At 33.4% G+C, this 21,447-nt stretch overlaps 1 protein-coding gene across 1 annotated transcript; it reads left to right on the top strand.

Annotated features, from left to right (window-relative positions):
* Nucleotides 1-12,600: 12,600 nt before the first annotated feature.
* Nucleotides 12,601-20,898, top strand: EMS1 (Leucine-rich repeat transmembrane protein kinase). Its single transcript, XM_078311584.1, has 4 exons — nt 12,601-12,746; nt 15,550-15,626; nt 16,283-19,871; nt 20,306-20,898. The coding sequence occupies exons 3-4, from the start codon at nt 16,334-16,336 to the stop codon at nt 20,683-20,685; spliced, it is 3,918 nt and encodes a 1,305-aa protein (XP_078167710.1). The 5' UTR covers nt 12,601-12,746; nt 15,550-15,626; nt 16,283-16,333; the 3' UTR covers nt 20,686-20,898.
* The last annotated feature ends 549 nt before the right edge of the window (nt 20,899-21,447 follow it).

Genomic DNA, 21,447 nt, shown 5'->3' with positions numbered 1-21,447 from the left:
ATTACAAAACTTTGAAGTCATTAATTCAAATTCTCTCCTCCCATCTAACCCAAAAACATTCCTCTCTAGCAATAAAAACAAACTTCCAACTGGAAAACAGAGATGCTAAAAACGATGCACAATTAAAAATAAAAATAAAAATAAAAAATATGTGATAGCAATAGCATGTCCCCTCATATCTCTTGGAATGACACCAACCAAACCAAAGATATGGTTCTCCACTTCTCCTTTAATTCTCTCTTTTTTTCACGTAATCCTCCTCTTTAATGCACTGTTCTGTTCTCTCCCTCTCTACTCCTCTCCCCATCAAATCCGGGTGGCAGCCTTTGCAAAAGCTGGACCTATGAGAGAGAAGCAGAGAGAAAGCTCGGAGAGGCACAGACTCTGAAAGGTTTGGTTGTATGTATTATACACTGTAGCACGGCACAGTCTGAGTTCACTGCCACAAAACACCTAGAAATGGAAACGGACCCCACACCAATAGGATAGAAGCAGCAGAACAGAGCTACCAAATGTTCTCTGAAATTTTCAAAAAAGGAGACTTCCAGTGCCTCGTTATTTTCATACCTCATCATATCTCATATTGTGGATCTCTAATCATATTTTAGTATATATATCATGTTGAATGGTTCGGATTGACAATTTAAACTTTGAAAATAAAATTGATCACCACACCTAGAAATAGAACCGCAGGACCTAGTTGATCACCATAGCAACTTATTTTATTTCATTATAAAATTGGTGGGAATATCAAATATATTAAAAAGAAATTTCAAAAATCTAAACCCTTCCAGTTGAAATGTTAATTAGTACAGTTCTATGTAGAACTTGTAGTTCATTTTATTTTAAATTGTTGTCTGAAAAATAAATACCAGTGAGCAAAATCAAAATCTCGACACAGAAAATTTCACAAACGAAATGATTGTAGAGTAGGTGTAACCGTGTAAAGAAAGGTTCGGTTAATAGGGTACAACGCTCCACAGTCCACACCACGCAAATAGCGTTGCAACAAGCCAACAAGGCATCTTCCTCTTACGGAAAAATCATTCAAAAAAAAAAAAAACAACCCATGAGATATGCCCTTATCAAATTAAATAAAGCAAGGAAAAAAAGAAATCCATCAGATAACATTATCCTTTTGGTTTCTTCTTCTGCATTTGAGAGGGAAATTTAACTGTTCGGCCATTTTCTGTTTTCGTGGAAAAAAAAATTCATAATGAATTTTTTTTTCCACGCGCACAATATTTCAGCCATTCAAATTGAATCTGTTTTCATTTCTGTTCCCGTTCCCGCCTGACAGCCGAATAGAGTCTAAGAGAACACCTAAATTACAATACCAGAGATTCATCTGTCCGAAAATTTGATGTGAGATTTAAGTGGGTTTATTCTGTTTGGTAAATCTATATATATATAAACATATACTGTTAAGTTTGACGTTTGTGATTTCTGGAATGATTTCAATCAACAAAGGGTAATGTGAAATGTGTGCTATATTTTAGAGATCTAAGGTTATTTTTAGGGGACTCATTGAAGATTATTATATTTCACAATTTAAATAATCATCAAAAATAAATTTTTAAGTTTAAAACACGATGTTATACACATAAAATTTGCAGGTACTGATGGCCTTAATTCAACAAAAAAGAAATAGTTACCATTAAAAAAACACAAATACAGAGTTGTCATATTGTTTTAAAAAATTATTTTTATCTGGTATGTAGGTATTATTTGTACATTCTCTAGAGGTAGCACGTAAATATTATATGCACAGTGAATTCGTAAAAGTTGATACAATTTGTCATATTATTTGAAATGCGTAGATAATATATACATGTTATATTTTGACAATGTGCAAATGATAGCTGTGTATCTGATAAGAATGAAATTGAACTCTGTATTTATTTTTAAATGATAACTAAAAAATTAGGTTTAAATTAATTCAACGTTAGAAAAAATACAAAAATACAAAAATGAAAATATCTTCTTTGATGTATAGATATATCATATATCGATAGAGATGTGTAAGCCGTAGGATAAAGGTTGGGTCTACTTTATGATTTTATATCACGGGACAAAAAACCTTTCTCTGACCACCTCTCCGTGCAAAAATGAATGGCCTCGATCAGCGAGGCTTGCAAGTCACTTTTGTTTTGCATGAGTACGGCTACAATCACCACCCGGTGAGCGTAATAGATGTTATTACTTATTACTCGTGACTTCTATTCTGTCTTTTTGTTTTGTTGTAGAAAGTAGAAACAGTGACCTTTACTTTATACATTGGGTTTTGGTCCAGAAAAATATAGTGTTTTAACTTTTAAGCAGATGATGAGGAGATGCAAATTAGCTAACTATTTATTAGTATTTATAATAAGTTTTTTTTTTATTTCAATTTCAAAATTGCAGCTTCACACAGAATGCATTGTTTTGTTACTAAATCAAATATAAATTTAAAAATATAAAAAAAAATATATTTCTTAATTGTTTTAAATTGTGTGCAAAATAAGTCATGTATTTAATATATATTAAAAAAATATTTCCATCTATCATATCATTATTATTAGCAATAAAATTAATACGGATGTACTCATTAAAAATATACAAACAATACGAAACTATATAATTATTGATGACTATTAATTAAATTGTGGCGCCAATATTTGTGCTATCATAAATTAATTTATAAAAATTACATATATATCATCCATAGTGTTATTATGGCATCTGGTGTTGATGATATGACTATGTTGCGAATTAAAAATTATAAGATTAAACTAATACTTTGAAACTTTAAGAATTAAGATGATAAGCCAATTATAATTTAAGAAGCGTTTGTATAATGTACTTATTGGTTAATTCTATTATGCGTATTATTTTTATAAGATACATCCGTTAATTTTTTTATTAATAAATCACAGAAGAATATACACAGTACAAAATTGTAATTTGCAAGTGCTTTGTGTTGTGGATTTAAGAAAATATATATACATAATTGACATTTTGTTTTAAATTACACGGTACGCATGTATTATGTATACAATCATTTCTTGTTACGAGTTTGACCAAATGATTGCGCAAATCATACTTGTGCACTAACTTTATTTGTGCACCATCTTTTGTGTCGTGCAAAGCTAATATATGCGTACCAAATAAAAGTGATTTTTAAAAAAAAAAAAAATGTCAACTCTGTATATATTTTTTTTTTAAATGGTAACTGAAGTTAGCAGGGCAATTTTCATTACTATATATACAGACGAGATAAATACAATTAAAACCTCTAATAAAATGAATAAATATAATTACCCTAAAAAAAGAGATAAATATAATTAAAACCTATAACAAAATGAATAATCACTCAAAAATGTAGAAATATAATAATACCGTCTTATATTCTGCTAAAAGAAAAGACTAAAGTTCATGGCTTCCAATTTGTTTGCTTTAGTATATATATATTACTATATTTACTTGTATCAGTCGTTAAGAGGTACACGGTCCACTATTTTTTACTATTTCAAATGAAATGGTATGAATTTAAATGAACGAATCAGATTCACCTCGAATTTTGATTTTGACTTCAAATAATCGAGTCCTACTCTTCTTTTCAAAGAAGCAGCAAATATAAATGGAGAGTGCTATTTTAAGTGCTCAAATTGTATTAATGAGTGCTAAGAGAAAATTTTGTTTCATTATACCATGTTTACCCTTTATTTAATACATGTTTCTTATGTTTTGAACAGTATAAAAAGGAATGTATTTAATGCATTTTATATGAAAGAGCTGTCTTATTAGTTTTTATGGAAAATTTTAACATTACCATGGTTTTTTGAGAAAATTTAAGCTTGATGTCATCTTCAATAGGAAGTCCATATTAAATGCATTAAAAACATTCTCTTTTATACCGTTCAAAATATAAGAAGCGTGTATTAAATAAGGGTGATGATATTGACACTACTAATATTTTTATTAACACAACACTATCTAAATATTTTAATATATAGTCAAATTTACTCTTCATTAACTATGTCCTTAAAAACTGTATCTCTCATTCATTATTATAATATAATAATGATTTTGTTTCCTTAATTTTTTAGAAAGTTATATATTCTTTCTCCCACATTATTGTATGATTCTCTTTCTTTGAAAGTTAGATCTATAAATTAAATAAATATTTGATAATATTCCTTATTTATATTTCATCATATTTTAATATTTGTAAATATATTACAAGAATGAAAGTTTTTATTATATTATTAAAATTATATCAATATATACATTTATATTACCCAACTCCACAAGTATCTACTTAAATAAAAGAGAAAAGTTATTTTGGCAAAAAAAAATTGAAAATAAATCTATCAGTAGTAATTGTATATAAATTTCATGAATATTATTTTGTTAAGACCGGATCTTTTAATTATTTTCTATTGGATATATCCATTATTATATTTTTCATACATAATAAAACTCATTTGGTATAATTAGACCGAAAATCAAGAAAAATGCAAAACATTTGGTACGTATATCCTTTAGATGAATATTTCATGTGTTGTGTTGTAATATTTTGAAGATTTGTGTTATAATTAAACTCTTTAATTTGTAAAACAATTAGTTTGTTGTCAGGGAGGAATATATATACATTTTTTTATTTTTTTATTTTTGGAGTGTGGTGATGAGAGAGGGTATATGTGCTGCCTGTTATTTATCTGATAAACAATGCTTCAATTTAGATAAATAGAAGGTGATCTGAAAAAATTAGTTTGTTTTAGAAAAAAGAGAGTAGAAGATGCAAAAATATTAAGGACCTTTGAAGAGCTTGATAAATAATAATTTAATAATAGAATCATTGATAGCTCTGTTATGTTGCTTCTTTTTTCTCTCTATGAAGATTATAAACAGATTTAGAAAGTATTTTAAAAGATATATAGACATTAAAAAATTTACTATTTAAGGGAGCAAAAAGAAGTAATTGCTTAACGAAGGGCAATTTTGTCCATCAGATAAAAAATTTGAATTGTGTTGTGTCAGTAACAAATTTTATAGTATTAATATCAACTCCCATTAAATAAGGATAAATATGGTATAATAAAATAAAAATTTCTCTTTGCACTTATTAATACAATTTGAGCGCTTAAAATAGCACTCCCCAATATAAATCCACATAGTTATACACTTTTAGTTTATTCCGTTTCAATTAATATTCCCGACTTCACACGGCTTATATATATATAGAAAAAGCCCAAACCAAACCAATTAATGTCTTACCAAAAGTTTCTAGCATGGGTCAAATTAATGGATGGCATATTATTTTCCAAAATCATGTTTTGCCGAGATTTGTTATCCATCCCCTTAATTACCCCTCCTTGAAAATTCAGAATGGTTGCACTGAAACTCATCAACCGCAACTGTAAAGGATGGAAACCTATTAGCAATTAGTACACTAAAGTCGGAGGTGATCAAGCATTTTTATGATTTTTTTGGTAGTTTTATATAGCTCGTTCTCCTTATAAAATGCTAAATAAAATGTTAAATGCGTGCTTGTAACTTAGGAGTTAGAATTCCACCTTCTACTGTGAAAACTTTGCTTAATATTCCAACTGTCACATTATGTATTTTAAGTTTCAGTTTCCAATCTAAAATTTATTGTTCAACTTTGAAGGGATCCATATACCGGAAGATCCATAACGTTTGATAATGATGCACACAACATCAAAAATGATGCTAGTTCTTTCATTTTAATAAATATAATTAAGCCAGTGTAATTTAAATTAATAATATAATTATAGTAAAAGAATAAGTTTTTAAATTGAAAATTAGTTTTTAATTTAGTAACAAATAACAACATTCTTTGTGTGGAAATTGTTTGTTTGAAATCTATTAATTCATGAGTCATTTATAAACATTAAACGAAAGTATGATATATATATATACGCCCGATCGATCGATGTACTTTATCTGCTACAGTTGGAAGGATAATTTGTGAGGATTCCAAATTTAATTATCATCCATCGATCGTTATAAAACAAAATGATGATTTAATTTGTTGTGTTCAGAAGGACTTCTCTGCAAAATTTAATCCTCAATCCTAAACAAAAGGACTTCTCTGCAAAATTCAGAAGGTATATTTAATTTGTTGTGTTCTGTTGCTTGTGAGCATGTTTGATTTGAAGTCAGATAAGATAAGGCAAAACAGATAATCCAAACGAAGAAGTTTGAGTTTGTTTCGCAGTCAAAAGTCCCAATAAAAGGAGAGGAAAAACACGTCATGATGCAGATCGAGCACTCGTATCGTATACAATAATTATTATAACGTTGAATGCATTCTACATAAATATTAAATACTAACCGATTTTTTTAGTACGCACTATTCAAAATTATGATAATACATACGCGCCACAATGACACTATTATATCTGATGCAATTTATTTTTTCGAAATATCTGAGACAGTAAAATGTTTCATTTTAAAAGTTGAATCATTGGATAAGATATAACTAATGATAATTTCTTGTAAAGATTTCGAAAAAAAATCATTTTGCCCAAAAGGTTATAATTCTTTATCATTGGCACCATAAAAACGAGGAATTCATATATTCTAAAGTAATTACAAAATCGAAGTTTGAATTCAAATAGGTCGTTATAAACTAGCACGCATTTTAAAGCTGTTCATTTTTATTAAAACTATTTGAGGAACTCAGAAATTCTAAAGAAACTAAAAAAATAAAGTCTTAATTCAAATTGGCTGCTACAAAATAGCACAAATTTTATAACTATTCATTTTTTTATTAAACTTTCCTGTAAATTCCAATTAGACCCCTTTTTTCTTACCGAAATTTTTATTAATAGAAAAAAAAATATATCGACAATGGAAAAGGAAATAACGTAAAATTGAGATCTAGAAAAAACGTGATAGTTTATAAACAATCACAAACTAGTTAGTCTCCTTTAATTACTCTCTAATTAAACCACACAAAAAAAGTTTTGGACTTCATAGACTATCATGGCCAGAGGTCTTCATAGACTATCACGATATCAGAGAGGTACAAGTTATGGACTTCATAGAAATCAGTTTAAACTAAAACATATCTCAAGTCGAAGTATCTTTATTATTTAAGAATTCGATAAATCTCTGATCTCTTAGTCCATAACTTGTACCTCTCTGACCGTTATAGTCTACGAAGACCTCTTGCTGTGATGGTCTATGAAGTCCAGAATTTTTTTTTTCGTGATTTAATTAGAGCGTAATTAGAGCAGACTAACCAAGCCGTGATTGTTTATAAACTATCACGTTTTTCCTATATCTCAATTTTACATCATTTCCTTTTCCATTCTCGATATTTGTTTATTTATTTTCTTATTAATAAAAATTCCGTCCTTTTCTTACCCAATCTAATTTTGAGCAAACTAAATAATTGAGTTAATTTAAAAAAATCCCCACCATAATTTAGTGCAAGAAAACAAGATTTTCCAATGCTAACTACTGGTAGATCATAATTAAGTAACAAGGAAGATTTCAACCGTTGACAATTAGAATTTATACCTCAACTCCTATCTAATCCTCCCCACGATTAGAATGTATGTCTCAGTAGTTATCGGAGAAATTTTCTTCCTTCTTCCTCTTTTCTCCTAAGTTTCTATTCAGTTTGGGTTAAGTGAGTTGTGAGTGGGAGGAGAGAAAAAAAACATAATTTTATAAATAGAAAATAGTTATCCTCGACAACCACCGAAATTCTTAGCGGTTGATTTCGAAAAAACCCATTGAGTTTTTCAGTAATTGTCTCGAAAAGACAACTGTTGAGAATCTCAACGGTAGAGACATTTTTTTGAAAAAAAAAGAAGTTTTGGGAACATTTTTGTAATATTTTTTTAACAGAGGATGTGATAAAAATTTCCGATAAATTCTCTACTATTATTATTATTTTCTATTTTCTAAAATTACTAATTTTTCAAAAGAAATGGTAGCTTCAGTGGATTCCAATCCTTGAACCTCGGACTAAAGTCCGGTACTTATTACTAACTGTCAGCTAAGCAATCATTGTAATGCAAAAGCCTCCATGAATCCTTGACTAGAAACTTAACGCTCAAACGGTCAAATAAAATGAAAAAGCGTTATTTTGGCATTTGCTCATAAATTGTTGATCTTTCTGATAAGATAAAAGCGAATTATTATTACTTTATTTTCTTGAGCCGGAGTCTGATGCTGGTTGTGGAGTATTAACAGAGCAGTTTCGACTTCATGCAGCCCACAAATAAGCGAAATGTTATTTTGATTCTATAGTTTGTGCGCTGCGTGAAATCAAAATTGCTCTGTTAAAATCACTACCCGGGGCCGAGTTTTGCGCTTTAGTTTTGGTAATACATCTTTCTCTTTATAATATATATATATATTTTTTTGTAACAATGAAGCCCGTAGCCAACTAAATAGATATTCTCAATTAACCAGTTGTAACTTACAAAAAGAACACGCTAATTCGTTTTCCACCACAGATTGTGGGATAAAGATATTGACAATATAGATTTGATTTTGTACAGCGCACAATTTATAGAGTAGAACTATGGTGCTCTTAAGCTCACCAAAGTGTTTGGTGAGCTTGACTCTAAAACCCATCAAATCAATTTCAAATGACGAATCCGAACCGTTAGAATCCGCCTACTTTACGTGTGATGCGTCTACATGTGAAATTTTTAAACATTTGAATTAGTTTAGTATAAAGTCAATCGGTCAAAATTAGAAGGTTAATAAATTAATTTTAGTACATTCATTTTTTGAACGTTTTTTGACCGCTTGACTTTATACTAAATTAATTCGAATGTTTAAAAATTTCACATGTAGACGCATCGCACATAAGGTAGGCGGGTTTCAACGGTTCGGATTCGTCATTTGAAATTGATTTTATGGATTTTAGAGTCAAGCTCACCAAATACTTTGATGAGCTTAAGAGCACCCTAGTTCTACTCCAATTTATATATTTTTTTCATCTTAATTTTATTGTTCATACGGTGCATGAGATCAGAATAGCACAGTTAATATATTTACTCGGGAGAGAAGATATTTGCTATTAGCAAGACTAGTGATATTGAGCGTTCATAATTTCTTGTACAGTTTCGTTAACTCTTTGCATGCCTATTAATATTTTGTGGTGTTAGTAAAATATGGTTTGCATGAATAATATGTTCTATATGGAATATGTGAGGTAAAGATAAATGGATTTAAAATGAGCTTTCGCTAATTCATACTGATGGAAAGTTAATTAGCAAATAAATATGTACACAATCGAAAGCAGCAAAAAAAAATGCACTCACAGATTGTTGTTTCAAAAATTCACAAGGCAACCAGTATTTGTGAATTCATCAGATGATTTTCTTTTCAAGTGCATTATATAGCATAATTAAGTCTAAAGTAAAAAAAATTGGATATTAATTAAGGGTAAAACGGATATAAAGAAAACAATTCTCTGAGCAATCAACATTGTAACTGGCGCTATAGAATAGCAACGTCCTTAAAATATGGTTTTTTTTTTTTTTTTGGAACAAAAAACACTAATCCATTCGAAAAAGATTATAAATATGAATCAACTTATTATAATTTCAAACATCGATCAACTAAACAAAATTACGGTTGTACATCAATATGCGCAGCAAGGTTTGGATGAAGTGTACTAAATCAATAACTTTAAATTCCACTAATTACAGAACCATTTTCCGATTATGATGATAAAAGTCGTAATAGTTAATGAGGAGGGTTCAAAATGCCTCCATTTTTTGTGCCTCCATCATGCCTCCATTTTTTAAAACTTTAGTAACTCAAGATTTAAAGCTTAAAAGTCAAAATAAAACCGTTAGATGTGATCTATGTTATTTTCTCTATGTGCTCATAAAAAATTATCACATTTCAATTTTGTTTTTATGTGAATCAATAAATTCAAAAATCAATGTCTAGAAATCATCCAAATTAGTGCATTTTTTACAAGCTCTTGATGACAATCAAAATAAAATTGAAATGTCATAATTTTTTACATGTGCATAGATAAAATGATGTAGATCATATCCAACGGTTTTATTTTGTTTTTTAAGTTTTAAGTTTTAAATTTTGAATTATTAAAGTTTTAAAAAATAGAGGCATGGTGGAGGCACAAAAAATGGAGGCATTTGAACCCTCCTCATAGTTAATATAAATATTTTTTTTTTGTTTGTTTATGCAAGACGGCAAATCACTTCATTTACCAACACATCATGAAGATCAAATCTGTACCAAACAAATTATGAGTTGCATGAAAAGGAGCATTTATTTTATTTTTTTATGTTATTTTTTAGGGATTGGCAAAATTGGAAACGGTGGAAAAAATGGACATTGCATTTTATACTGTGGAAATAACTTTAATAAAAAAAAGATATTGTGGAAATGAATTTATGGACAGCCATATTAATTTGATTACCATGGCAACCCAGTAGAACATTTTTCAGAATGAAAAATAAAATAAAATTGAGCATTTTCTTTTCACAGTGCAAATATGTTGTATGTCATAGTTGAATTTGGAAATTGGTACATCATTGATAAAATTTAATAGTAAAATTTGTAAACCACCGATGGATGGATAACTAATTGATATTTCAGATTGCATAAAATGTAACATGTGACCATCCAAATCATAAATAAAATATTTATAATTTTTTCAATAGCCAATCAAATTAAGTTGTCACTTGTTATCTATAAATTAATCAATATAATATGTCATAACAATGAGTAGAACTGTGATGTTTTTGAGCTCGCCAAATTTTCGGCGAGCCTAATCAAAATATATATCGAATTGCATGACAAATCTAAATTACCGTAAGTTTGCAACCCTCTACTTCACAATTGATGTGTTTACATGTAAAATTTATAATTTTACAAATTAATATAGTAAAAAGGCAAGTGATAAAAAATTTATTATTTAACTGTTATACATTATTCTTCATCATTTTTTGTACTAAATTAATTCAAAATTTTATAAAATTTAAAAAATCACACATTCCGTGTACTATATTATTTTTAACTGTTTGAATTTGTTGTCTGAAATCAATTCAATAAATTTTAACGAGGTTAAGAACACCTGAATTCTACTCCATAGCAATAATAATTAAATTTTAAACGGGCATGCAAAAGGTTCCTCGGTTACAATACAAAATAACTTGATATAATTGCCATGGAATATCCATCCCCAATTATCATTTGACCAAATCTCTCGCCACGTGACCGATAGAATCTTCTCTGATCACAACAGAAAACAATTTGACTAGTTTGAGAAGAAAAATGAGTTTAAATGAAGAAAACGACCCCGCTGCTCACTGTTGTAACTTGTAACCTCCTGCCTCATCAGATTTTACAGGACTAGGTCTGTATAGACCGGTCTGTATAAACCGGTCTGACTAAATAAGAATAGAGTGATTGATATGCACCGGGTCTAGTAAAGCTCCATCTTCCATGTGCTCTAACAGCTTCCAACCTGACAAATTGAAGTCCAGTAGTACTTTTCTTCTATAAGTACCTGATCTTTTATAAATATTAAAAAAGTATGTCCGTTTCTAAAAGGTTTTAGTATTTCACTTACAATAATTTTTTGCATAATTGCAATGTAATAACTTGTGTGGCACATCCTGTAATTATTGTCATGACATGGGTATGGCATGATACACAAACTGATACAGTTAATTACAACACAATACGATACGAGACACGACACAGTACGGAATGTGACAAAGCACGACTACACACGACAAAAATAATATAAAATTTATATTATTATTTATCTCAAATGACAATTTAAATTTCACACAATAAATTGTGTTTCACACATAATTTATTTTACAATATTATTTCTTTATTTTACAATAATTATGATTTTCCTTGCTTAAACTAACTTAAAGTTTGAAAATAAAAATTATACATGAATAACGTGATGAAGGGTGACTAGCTACATAACGTTTGATCATAGCGTGACTAACATGCTGTAGTTATTCGTGTGCCGTGACTATTTTTCATAATTTTAGTTATTGCATGTGAAAATTTAATTTAGTTATATCACGACACAACACGTAACTCAAGCGACGTGAATTTATATCTATGTCTGAGCTGATCACATGCGCAGTTAATATATCCAAGCTACACGGAATCAGATACAGATATGGCCGCATGCGATCAAGAACAACACTCCATCTCATTAGAATTATAGTTAAAGACTTGCCATTTTTCCAGGGTCTTTAACAGTTAAGGTGCGCTGACGTGGCAGATTATCCGGGATAATGCGCTTTTTACTGTTAATGGCCAGTGGTCAGTGGTCACGTAAAAAAGTCGGGGTTTTAGAGGACGGGACTAGAGACGCCTACGAATTCATATCACCTAAGGTAAGATAAATTTTGAGTTTAGGTCCAACCGTCCGATCTGCTATGATATGTATATTAAAGGGACCCCGTGAATTCCACCTCGGACCGGATTGGCTCAGATTCTGATCGGACGGTTTGGATGTAAACTCAAATTTATGTTACCTCGGAGACCTACAAACCAAAACCTGTAGAGATAGGCGCGCATTTGCTGGACACAGCTAAAACCTTTGCTTCGTCTCTCACGTTTAGTTCATGTGCTCGATCCGGTAAAAAATATTCAAATACGGAAAGAAAAAAAGAGATCGAAACAGATAGAGAAGAAGAAGAAGCGTTGTGTGGAGTTAGAAACAAAAAGCCAGAAACACTTCCCTTCTCTGAGCTCTTGTAATGGTTAGTCTTTCTCTTGTTCGCTTTCGTTCTGTCGTTATGTGTGTGCTTGTGTGTGTGTGTTTAATGGTATATACTACTTAATAGGAATTGTTTTATTTAGAGATCTAGTTTCCATAGAAATAAAATCTCTCATGCTCTAGCTATGGTGAAATACGTAAATTTTGAAATGCTGAGTGGAAATTTCTTCCCTTTATTTTCCAACTTATACTGAAGCAACTCCTTCCTTTTTGGTGGGTACAAGCGAGAGTGCATGAATTTTATGGATTTAAACTTACCAGAATAAACTATTGCTTAAAATTTGAAAACGAAGTTGCCTTTGGTAATGTAATTTATTTCTTTTTTTTTTTTAGGGTAATGGTTAAGGTCAAGAAGTTTTTGAAATTGTTTTAAAATCCCAATCTCAGGAAGTGACGCGAGAATATGAATCTCTCATTCTCTCCCCTACAATTTTATTATTTTTTGTGCCGAATCAGAACTTGAAAGACATCCATTCTTGTCTCTATTATCCACCGTCGAATATTTTATGCACCTCTTACTTTACTTTAAAAATAAAATATTGTTTCTCGTGTGGGTTTAAGCGCACAAATGGTATGCAAAGGTGGCGCTTATTCTCCTTCCCTATACACCCCCGGGCCCCAGGTCCCTTTTCATTAAACCCATTTTCCAAGAGATAAGATTTAGTGATATGTGAAAGTGTTTTATTAGCCAAAAAGGTCTTTATGTTGTGGGGTCTTGTAATTAATTGAAGCTTTTCTCAGGTGTTTAGGGGATAGCAAAAGTATAATTTCTTATCTCTGATCCCTAGAAAAAGAACTCTCCAAAGGTCTTTACAAATTACAATCATTTTTCTATTATTTTTTATCTAGATGTTTGTTCCTCTTGGGCCCTTGGCATTCTCTTTGTTTTTTTGTGAGGTTTAAATAATGGAAGCAGATCACCTGCCCTCCGGAGTGCAGGAAAATTCTACCTCCTCAATCACTGCGGGGTGGGGTCGGATTTAGGGTGGGTGGAGCCGGGTTTAGGATTTAGAGTTTAAGGAGCCCACTAACAGTGATCCTGGGAACAGGACATTCGATGTATTAAATAATTACCCCAATATATGAACCATTATATCAAATAGAAGTGTTAAACAAGATTGGCCTTGGGGTTTGTATTATTTACTGTTTTGCACGGGTTTCCTCTGATGTATTTGTTAAATGGATCACTCTCTGTTGGGCATATTTCTCTTTCTAGCTTCTTTCTCTGCTCGAGTGGTCAGATTGAAATAGAGAGAACCTCCTTCTTTAGAATTTAAAGCTTTGTACAGGGAACTATACAAGTAGGTTGTTGACTTTAATGAGGGAGGCATGGAGAGATGTCTAGTTTGTCTTCGAATTTAATAAAACATTAGGGTTGTGAGTGCTATTTTGTGCTTCCTTAGTGGTAAGATTCTCTTTTCTAGTACTGCTTGGGTCACTTGCTGCCCGAGCATTTTGTGGATAGTGCTGGGTGAATTTCTTTTACATAAAGCTTGGAGAGGGACTTCTCCAAATTGGGCTAAAATTATTTGATATTCTAATTTCAGATGTGCTAAGTAGCTTCATAAAGCAGGACCGTCTGTGCTTTACATCCAAATCTCAATTTTCAAAGTTCAAAGTTCAAACGGCTGATCTAAACCGCTCAACGTGAATTCCATATGAGATACCCTTTAGACCTCAAAATTTTGCATTCATTAGAATATTTTTAACTAATTTTTTGGATAGATAGAAAACGGTAGCTATTGGGTAGGCTAGAATCTTTTGATAATGGATTTTCTACCTATAAAAAGAATAGTAAATAACTTTTAAAATGTAAAATTTTGTCTCCAAAGATATTTTCATATGGAGGTTATGTTGAGCGATTTGGATCGATTGTTTAAAATTTTGAATACTGAAATTTAGATGTAAGCGGGGAACGATCCGTGCTTTATAAAGCACCTTAGCATTTCTCTTGTACTATTTCTAATTAGTGCAGATCATTCAACAGATAATACTAGTGACAATTTTTCCATGCTACCTGCAAATAAATAAAAATTGGTGTCATATACGAAAGCATACTTTTACTAATTTAATAGATCTATTTTTATCAATTCTCATTTTTACATGCTATTCATTTATTGATTTCTTGTTTCGGGTTCATGTTCTACTCATTGGTACTTTTGCTCCACTAGATCTCTTTTTTGCTGACATCAATATATGAGAGTTTTCTTTGTTTGACATTTTCACACCATTTAAGATGATATTTCTTGTAGTATTTCTTTGTTAAGTATGTACATGTGAGGTCCAAATGCCTTCAGGTTTCATTTTCTATACTGTGTCTCTGCATTTTAAACAATCAATATTAACTACCTATATTTAAAGGACAAAATAAAGCCGGTAATTTTTATTAGCTTTCTCTATTAGTGTGTTTAAAAAACTCCGATATTATCTCATACTTTTGATGCCTATCTAGACAGGGCTGTAATATGACACATATAGATGAAGTGTAATATTAATCGCATTTAATGATTTTTTTTTTCTTATGAGCTTCAATTTTCACTTTACCAAAATTTGAAATGCGGAGGTAAGATGGGGAACAAGACCAAAATCATTTGAACATTTTTATTTTGTAAAGTTGACTTTCATTATAAAGTATATGCATTCATTAAATGTACATAGTGGTCATACCAAGTATGGAGCTGATAAACTGCCTCATGTGTCAATCCTATTATGAAATAATAATTAGTTGCCGAAGCCTCTTTTATAAGACAGCAACTGTTTTTTTAACTAGTTAATTTCTCTTTCAGGTTCTTTCTGTTGATTGAAGCTATTACTTGTTCTGTACTTCTTTGCAAAGTGGATTCTATCAATTCAATTTTCAAAGGTTGGTATTTAATTTTGTTATTTCTTTGCCTGGCTCGGTGTTAGAGGGCTTTTTCTGGATCAGATAGAATTAACCATACATTACTAAAACATAACTATCTAGTACTTACTCTGGACTTCACATGTGCTCCCATAAAAAATGATGCATACTACCATAGCACCGGTTATGAGTCAGATAAGAATCTAGCAGACAAGGACAACACCCTCCCCCCAAAAAAAATAAATAAAAATATAACGGTTTCTTATTCCTTGGAAAGCCCACGACGAGTGCCATTTTTCTCTGGTAGTGTCTTGTTGGTTGTGGATAAATGCTCCTTGCTCTGTACTTCTATGTTAGCATAACATTCATTACTCGTGCTGATATGTTGTTGAATTCCAAGGACCTGTATAGCATTCCATTGCTATTTATGCATGATTGTAATATATCTTGGTTTATTTTTGTGTTCATGAAGGTTTATATGCTACTAAAAGTTTGAAAAACGGCACAATGCACCTTTTAGACAAAAATAAAATTTACTGGTAAGCTTGTGTACTGGTAAGTACAAAGCTCATGCGTAAATGAAACCATTAAATTTACTATTTATTATTACTGCGAGCATCTAACTGCTAGGATAATATCTCTGTATTATGCGTGATTATTTTTCTTATTAAATGCAGATAGTCTCCCTTCAATCCAAAAGAGGATTATGTGAAAAAAATCACCCAAAAATGTCCACAAAAGCTTACACCATCCTCTCTTTTACCATAACACTCTTTATCTTGATCTCCCCCGTCGAACTGGCTAATACAAAGGCATCTGACATTTCTAAACTCAGGTCTCTCCGGTCCTCTTTTTCTCAAGCCAAAGACTTCCTCCCATCCTGGTTCAACTCTGAAATCCCTCCCTGCTCCTGGCACGGGATCAAATGCATAAACTTCAGTGTCATTTCCATAAACCTCTTCAACATTCCACTCAATAGCCCTTTTCCACAATTAATCACTGAATTTGGGTCCCTCAGAGATCTTAACCTTAGTAGGTGTGGATTAAAGGGCCCTTTGCCTGAATTGCCTGGATCTAATTTGTGTGAATTGGAGGTTCTTGATTTGAGCAACAACGGGCTAACCGGGCCGATGCCCGATTGGATTACAAGTCTAACATCGCTAAATCAGCTTGTTTTAAGTTCAAATTCCTTCTCAGCAAATCTGGGACCGAGTATCGGTTTTCTTAAAAATCTTGTAATACTTAGAATATCTGAAGGCTCCTTTTCTGGAAACCTACCTCCAGAGCTGGGCCTGTTGCAGGAGCTTGAGAAACTGGACCTTAGTGCCAACAATTTCACAGGGTCAATACCATCTTCATTTGCAAACCTCAGTAAGCTTGTGCACCTGGACATTAGCCGAAACGGGCTTACTGGCAATATATTTCCGGGTATTGGGTCATTGGTTAATCTTCAAACACTGGATCTCTCCTCGAATGGGTTAGCTGGTCCTATACCGAGCAGCGTAGGGAAATTGGTTAAACTTGAGTCTCTCTGGCTTGGCTTTAATGGGTTCACAGGCACAATTCCTATCGAGATTGGGAACTTGGAGAGGCTCGGAACTCTCTCCTTAACTAGTATCAAGCTTACTGGGTCTATACCGGGGGAGTTGATCAATCTCAAGGCATTAACAGATCTGGATCTATCGGAGAATGAATTTGAAGGCGAACTGCCATCTAATATTGGAGAATTGAAGGATCTAATGTTTCTTATTGCTGCAAATGCGGGTTTGACTGGTCGAATACCAGCAAGCTTGGGGCAGTGTACCAATTTGAAGATTTTAGACCTCTCTTTCAACTTCTTCTCCGGTCCCTTACCGGGTTCTCTTGCCAGGTTGGGATCCATCGGCTCTTTTATAGTGGAGGGAAACCAGTTATCAGGTCAGATTCCAGAATGGATTCAAAATTGGAAGGTGGTGAATTCTCTATATTTCAGTAAGAATAAATTCACAGGTGAATTGCCACCTCTGCCTTTGCAAAATCTCACAACCTTCTCAGCTGATGCGAACCAACTCTCTGGTGGAATACCATCCCGAATTTGCGAAGCTACATCTCTCAACTACCTCTCTCTTTCTGGAAATGAACTAACAGGGACTATAGGAGAGACTTTCAAGGAGTGTAGAAACCTAACTGATCTGATTTTGTCTGGAAACAAACTTTCTGGGGAGATACCTGGTTACTTGAGTGAGCTGCCTCTCGTGACACTTGAAATGTTGCAAAATAACTTTACCGGGCCTCTACCTGATAAGCTATTCGAGTCCAAAACCCTCATGGAGCTGTTACTGAGCAGCAATGGGTTGACAGGTCAGATTCCGGCATCTGTTGGCCATCTCTCAGGTTTGCAAAGGCTTCAGCTGGATAACAACCTGTTTACAGGCTTGATACCTAAGTCCATTGGTAAAATGAAAAATATGACTAATTTGTCCCTCCATGGAAATAAATTATCTGGTGAGATCCCAATTGAGCTCTTTGACTGCACGAATCTTGTTGCACTTGATCTTGGCTCGAACGAGTTTACTGGGTCTATACCCGCTTCCATCTCTCTACTGATCCAGCTTAACAACTTGGTCCTTTCTAACAACCAGCTTTCTGGTGAGATACCAGATGGTATCTGTACTGGATACAGTTCAGTTGCAAACATTCCGGATTCCGAGTTCTACCAGCACTATGGTGTTCTTGACCTCTCATATAATAGCATAACAGGTCGCATCCCGACTGGTGTTAGGAAGTGTGCGGTGCTTAAGGAATTGAGATTGCAAGGTAATATGCTAACTGGTACCATACCATCTGAGCTCTTTGTACTAACCAACCTGACTTACATAGACCTCTCCTATAACTCTCTGACTGGACAGTTGCACCTTTTCTCCTTCAATAAGCTCCAAGGGTTGATCTTGTCCCATAATGAGTTAACGGGTTCAATACCAGATGAGATTGGGTCATTGTTGCCAAGTCTATTTAAGCTCAATATATCGAGCAATCGATTTACCGGCTCTCTTCCTGTGTCGGTTTTCAGTATTAAGAGCCTCACAGATCTTGATGTTAGTCAGAATTTCCTCTCCGGAACCATACCTTTTTCTCACTTGACGGGCACAAGTTCACTCCTAATTTTTAAGGGCAGTAATAACAATTTTTCAGGAATGTTAGAAAATTCCATCTCGAACTTCACCTCCCTGTCGGTACTTGATTTGCATGGAAACCAACTTACTGGTGTTTTACCCATGTCAATTTCAAAGCTTGACTACTTGAGGTATATTGACTTATCAGAAAACAACTTCCAGGATTTAATTCCATGTGGCATCTGCGCCATAGATAGCCTCTCATATGCAAACTTCTCGGGTAACAGGTTTTGCGGATTTTACCCGGAGAACTGTGCCTTTAAGACCGATTTTGGGAGTAACAATCCATGCCTAGCCAGCCATATCGTACCATTAGTTGCAGAACTGCCACCTCACCCCCCAAAAAGGTCCTCGGTCTGGCGTGCAACTCTTGCCATTGTAGCCAGTTTCCTAGCAATCCTGATGGCTCTCCTTGCTTGGAAGCTCTTAAAACAGAAACCTTCAACCCTTGAATCAATTGGCACCAAGTCAAAATCCGGCTCCTCAACCGAGCCAGTATCAAGTGATGAACTCTTAGGAAAAAGAACAAGAGAACCGCTGAGCATAAATCTCGCAACATTTGAGCACTCACTCTTGCGTGTAACTGCCGAAGATATTTTGCAAGCCACTGACAATTTCAGCAAGGCCCATATAATAGGTGATGGGGGTAACGGCACAGTGTACAAGGCTCTTCTGTCAAGTGGGGCTGTGGCGGTTAAGAGGTTGCACGGGACCCACTTCGGAGGTGGGGATCGTGAATTTCTGGCCGAGATGGAAACCATTGGCAAAGTGAAGCACCAAAATCTCGTACCATTGCTTGGCTATTGTGTATTTCGAGATGAGAGGTTCTTGATATACGAGTATATGGTGAACGGGAGCCTGGAGGAATGGCTGAGGAAGGGAGGGGCTGATGTGGTGAGGGAGAGGCTTGGGTGGGCCCGCATGCTGGAGATAATGCTGGGGTCGGCAAGGGGGCTGGCTTTCTTGCACCATGGCTTTGTGCCACATATCATACATAGGGACATGAAGTCAAGTAATATTTTGTTGGACGAGAATTTCGAACCACGTGTCTCGGATTTCGGATTTGCGAGGATCATTAGTGCATGTGAGACACATGTCAGCACCGATATTGCAGGTAACTAATCATTATTTTTTTTATTCTTTTGTCTGTCTTGACTAATATGGTTGACAAAGTATGGAATATGAGTTTTAGTTTTATAGTTATTTGCTATGTATGGGAGATAATGTCCCAGAAATGAACATAGTCACTTCATTTTGAAGGCATCTTAGTGTGTCATGTATGACATTGTAATATTTTGAAATATCATGTGCATCCGTCATGTTACACAGACAAACTAGCCCACATGTTTTTTGTTGTTACAAATGAGGCATAAAGAATATTTATCTTTCTGCAGGCCACATTATATTTTCATTTTCGTATGGGCATTCATGAAGTTATTCCTTTGTCGTCTAAGTGATGGGTTTTTGTTTTCAACAAAAGAAACCAAATTGTTGTATGGTCTTTACTCGTTTATTGATTATCACTGGTACACTAACTTCTAATCTCAGGTACAATTGGTTACTTCCCGCCAGAATATGGGCTCACTATGCAAATCACGGCGAAAGGAGACGTGTACAGTTTTGGGGTTGTGATGCTGGAGATGCTAACAGGCCGGGCACCGACTGGTCAAGATGAGGTTGAGGGGGGCGGAAACCTGGTTGGGTGGGTCCGGTGGATGGTCGGGAAAAACAGAGAAGATGAGGTCTTTGATCCGTGTCTCCCAGCTATGGGCCCCGAGAGACAGCAGATGAGTAGGGTTTTGGCTGTGGCTAGGGTTTGTACGTGTGACGAACCATGGAGGCGACCTAACATGCTTGATGTGGTGAGAATGCTCAAGGAGATCAAGATGTTGCATGAGGGGGATGATGTTGTTATTATCTCTGTATGATGGTGTTTCTCTCTGATTAGTACTAACGAAAGGTTTTAGCAGGTTTGTTGTATTAATTGGTGACAGGGTGGTAGTATTACTTTAGCCTATGCTGGAACATGTATTAGATGTGTAGCTAAATGGTCTTATGTTATTTATATTTGTGTACTAATATATAATTAAAATGAACGAGGCATATTATGGGGATATCCAATTTCGCTCTTTTCACAAGTATATTAGATCGTACTTCCGTGGCCTTTCACTAATCTTGGAAAGAAATATTGATTTGGCGAACAAAGGCTCGTCTTGTATCTGTTAACGATATTAATAAGATAGTTCAATAGTTTATAATGTAATATAAGAGGATTGAGAAGCTTGTTTCATCTAACATAGCATAAAAATTTAGTCAGTACAGACTACAGAAGCATGTTTATTTTTCCCGATTGTTGGGATTTTTGTTCGTTCTAAATACGAAATTTGATCATATAAAAAACAAGAATAAAAAGAAATTTATCATATGAAATATAGGAGGTCGACACCAAGGAATAGCTTTTCTTGGGGTTGGTTGTGTTACGATGATCATCACTATTTTTGTAATGCAAGTATTATTTCATTATCACCGACGGCTACAAGTCTACAACGGCATTGATTTGCATTGGATATAATTCAGCTTTTATTGCTGCAATTAATAAGATATTAGTAGTTGAATATAATCAATGAATTACCCGTCGGTGCTGATCCCCTGCGCTAATGATGCATTAATCCATGCATGTAAATAGTAGT

This window comes from Carex rostrata, chromosome 11 (genome assembly GCF_964058835.1).
Source record: "Carex rostrata chromosome 11, lpCarRost1.2, whole genome shotgun sequence".
Classification (NCBI taxonomy): domain Eukaryota; kingdom Viridiplantae; phylum Streptophyta; class Magnoliopsida; order Poales; family Cyperaceae; genus Carex; species Carex rostrata.
Note: the sequence above shows the minus strand (reverse complement) of the source record. Positions and strands in the feature narration are given on the sequence as shown.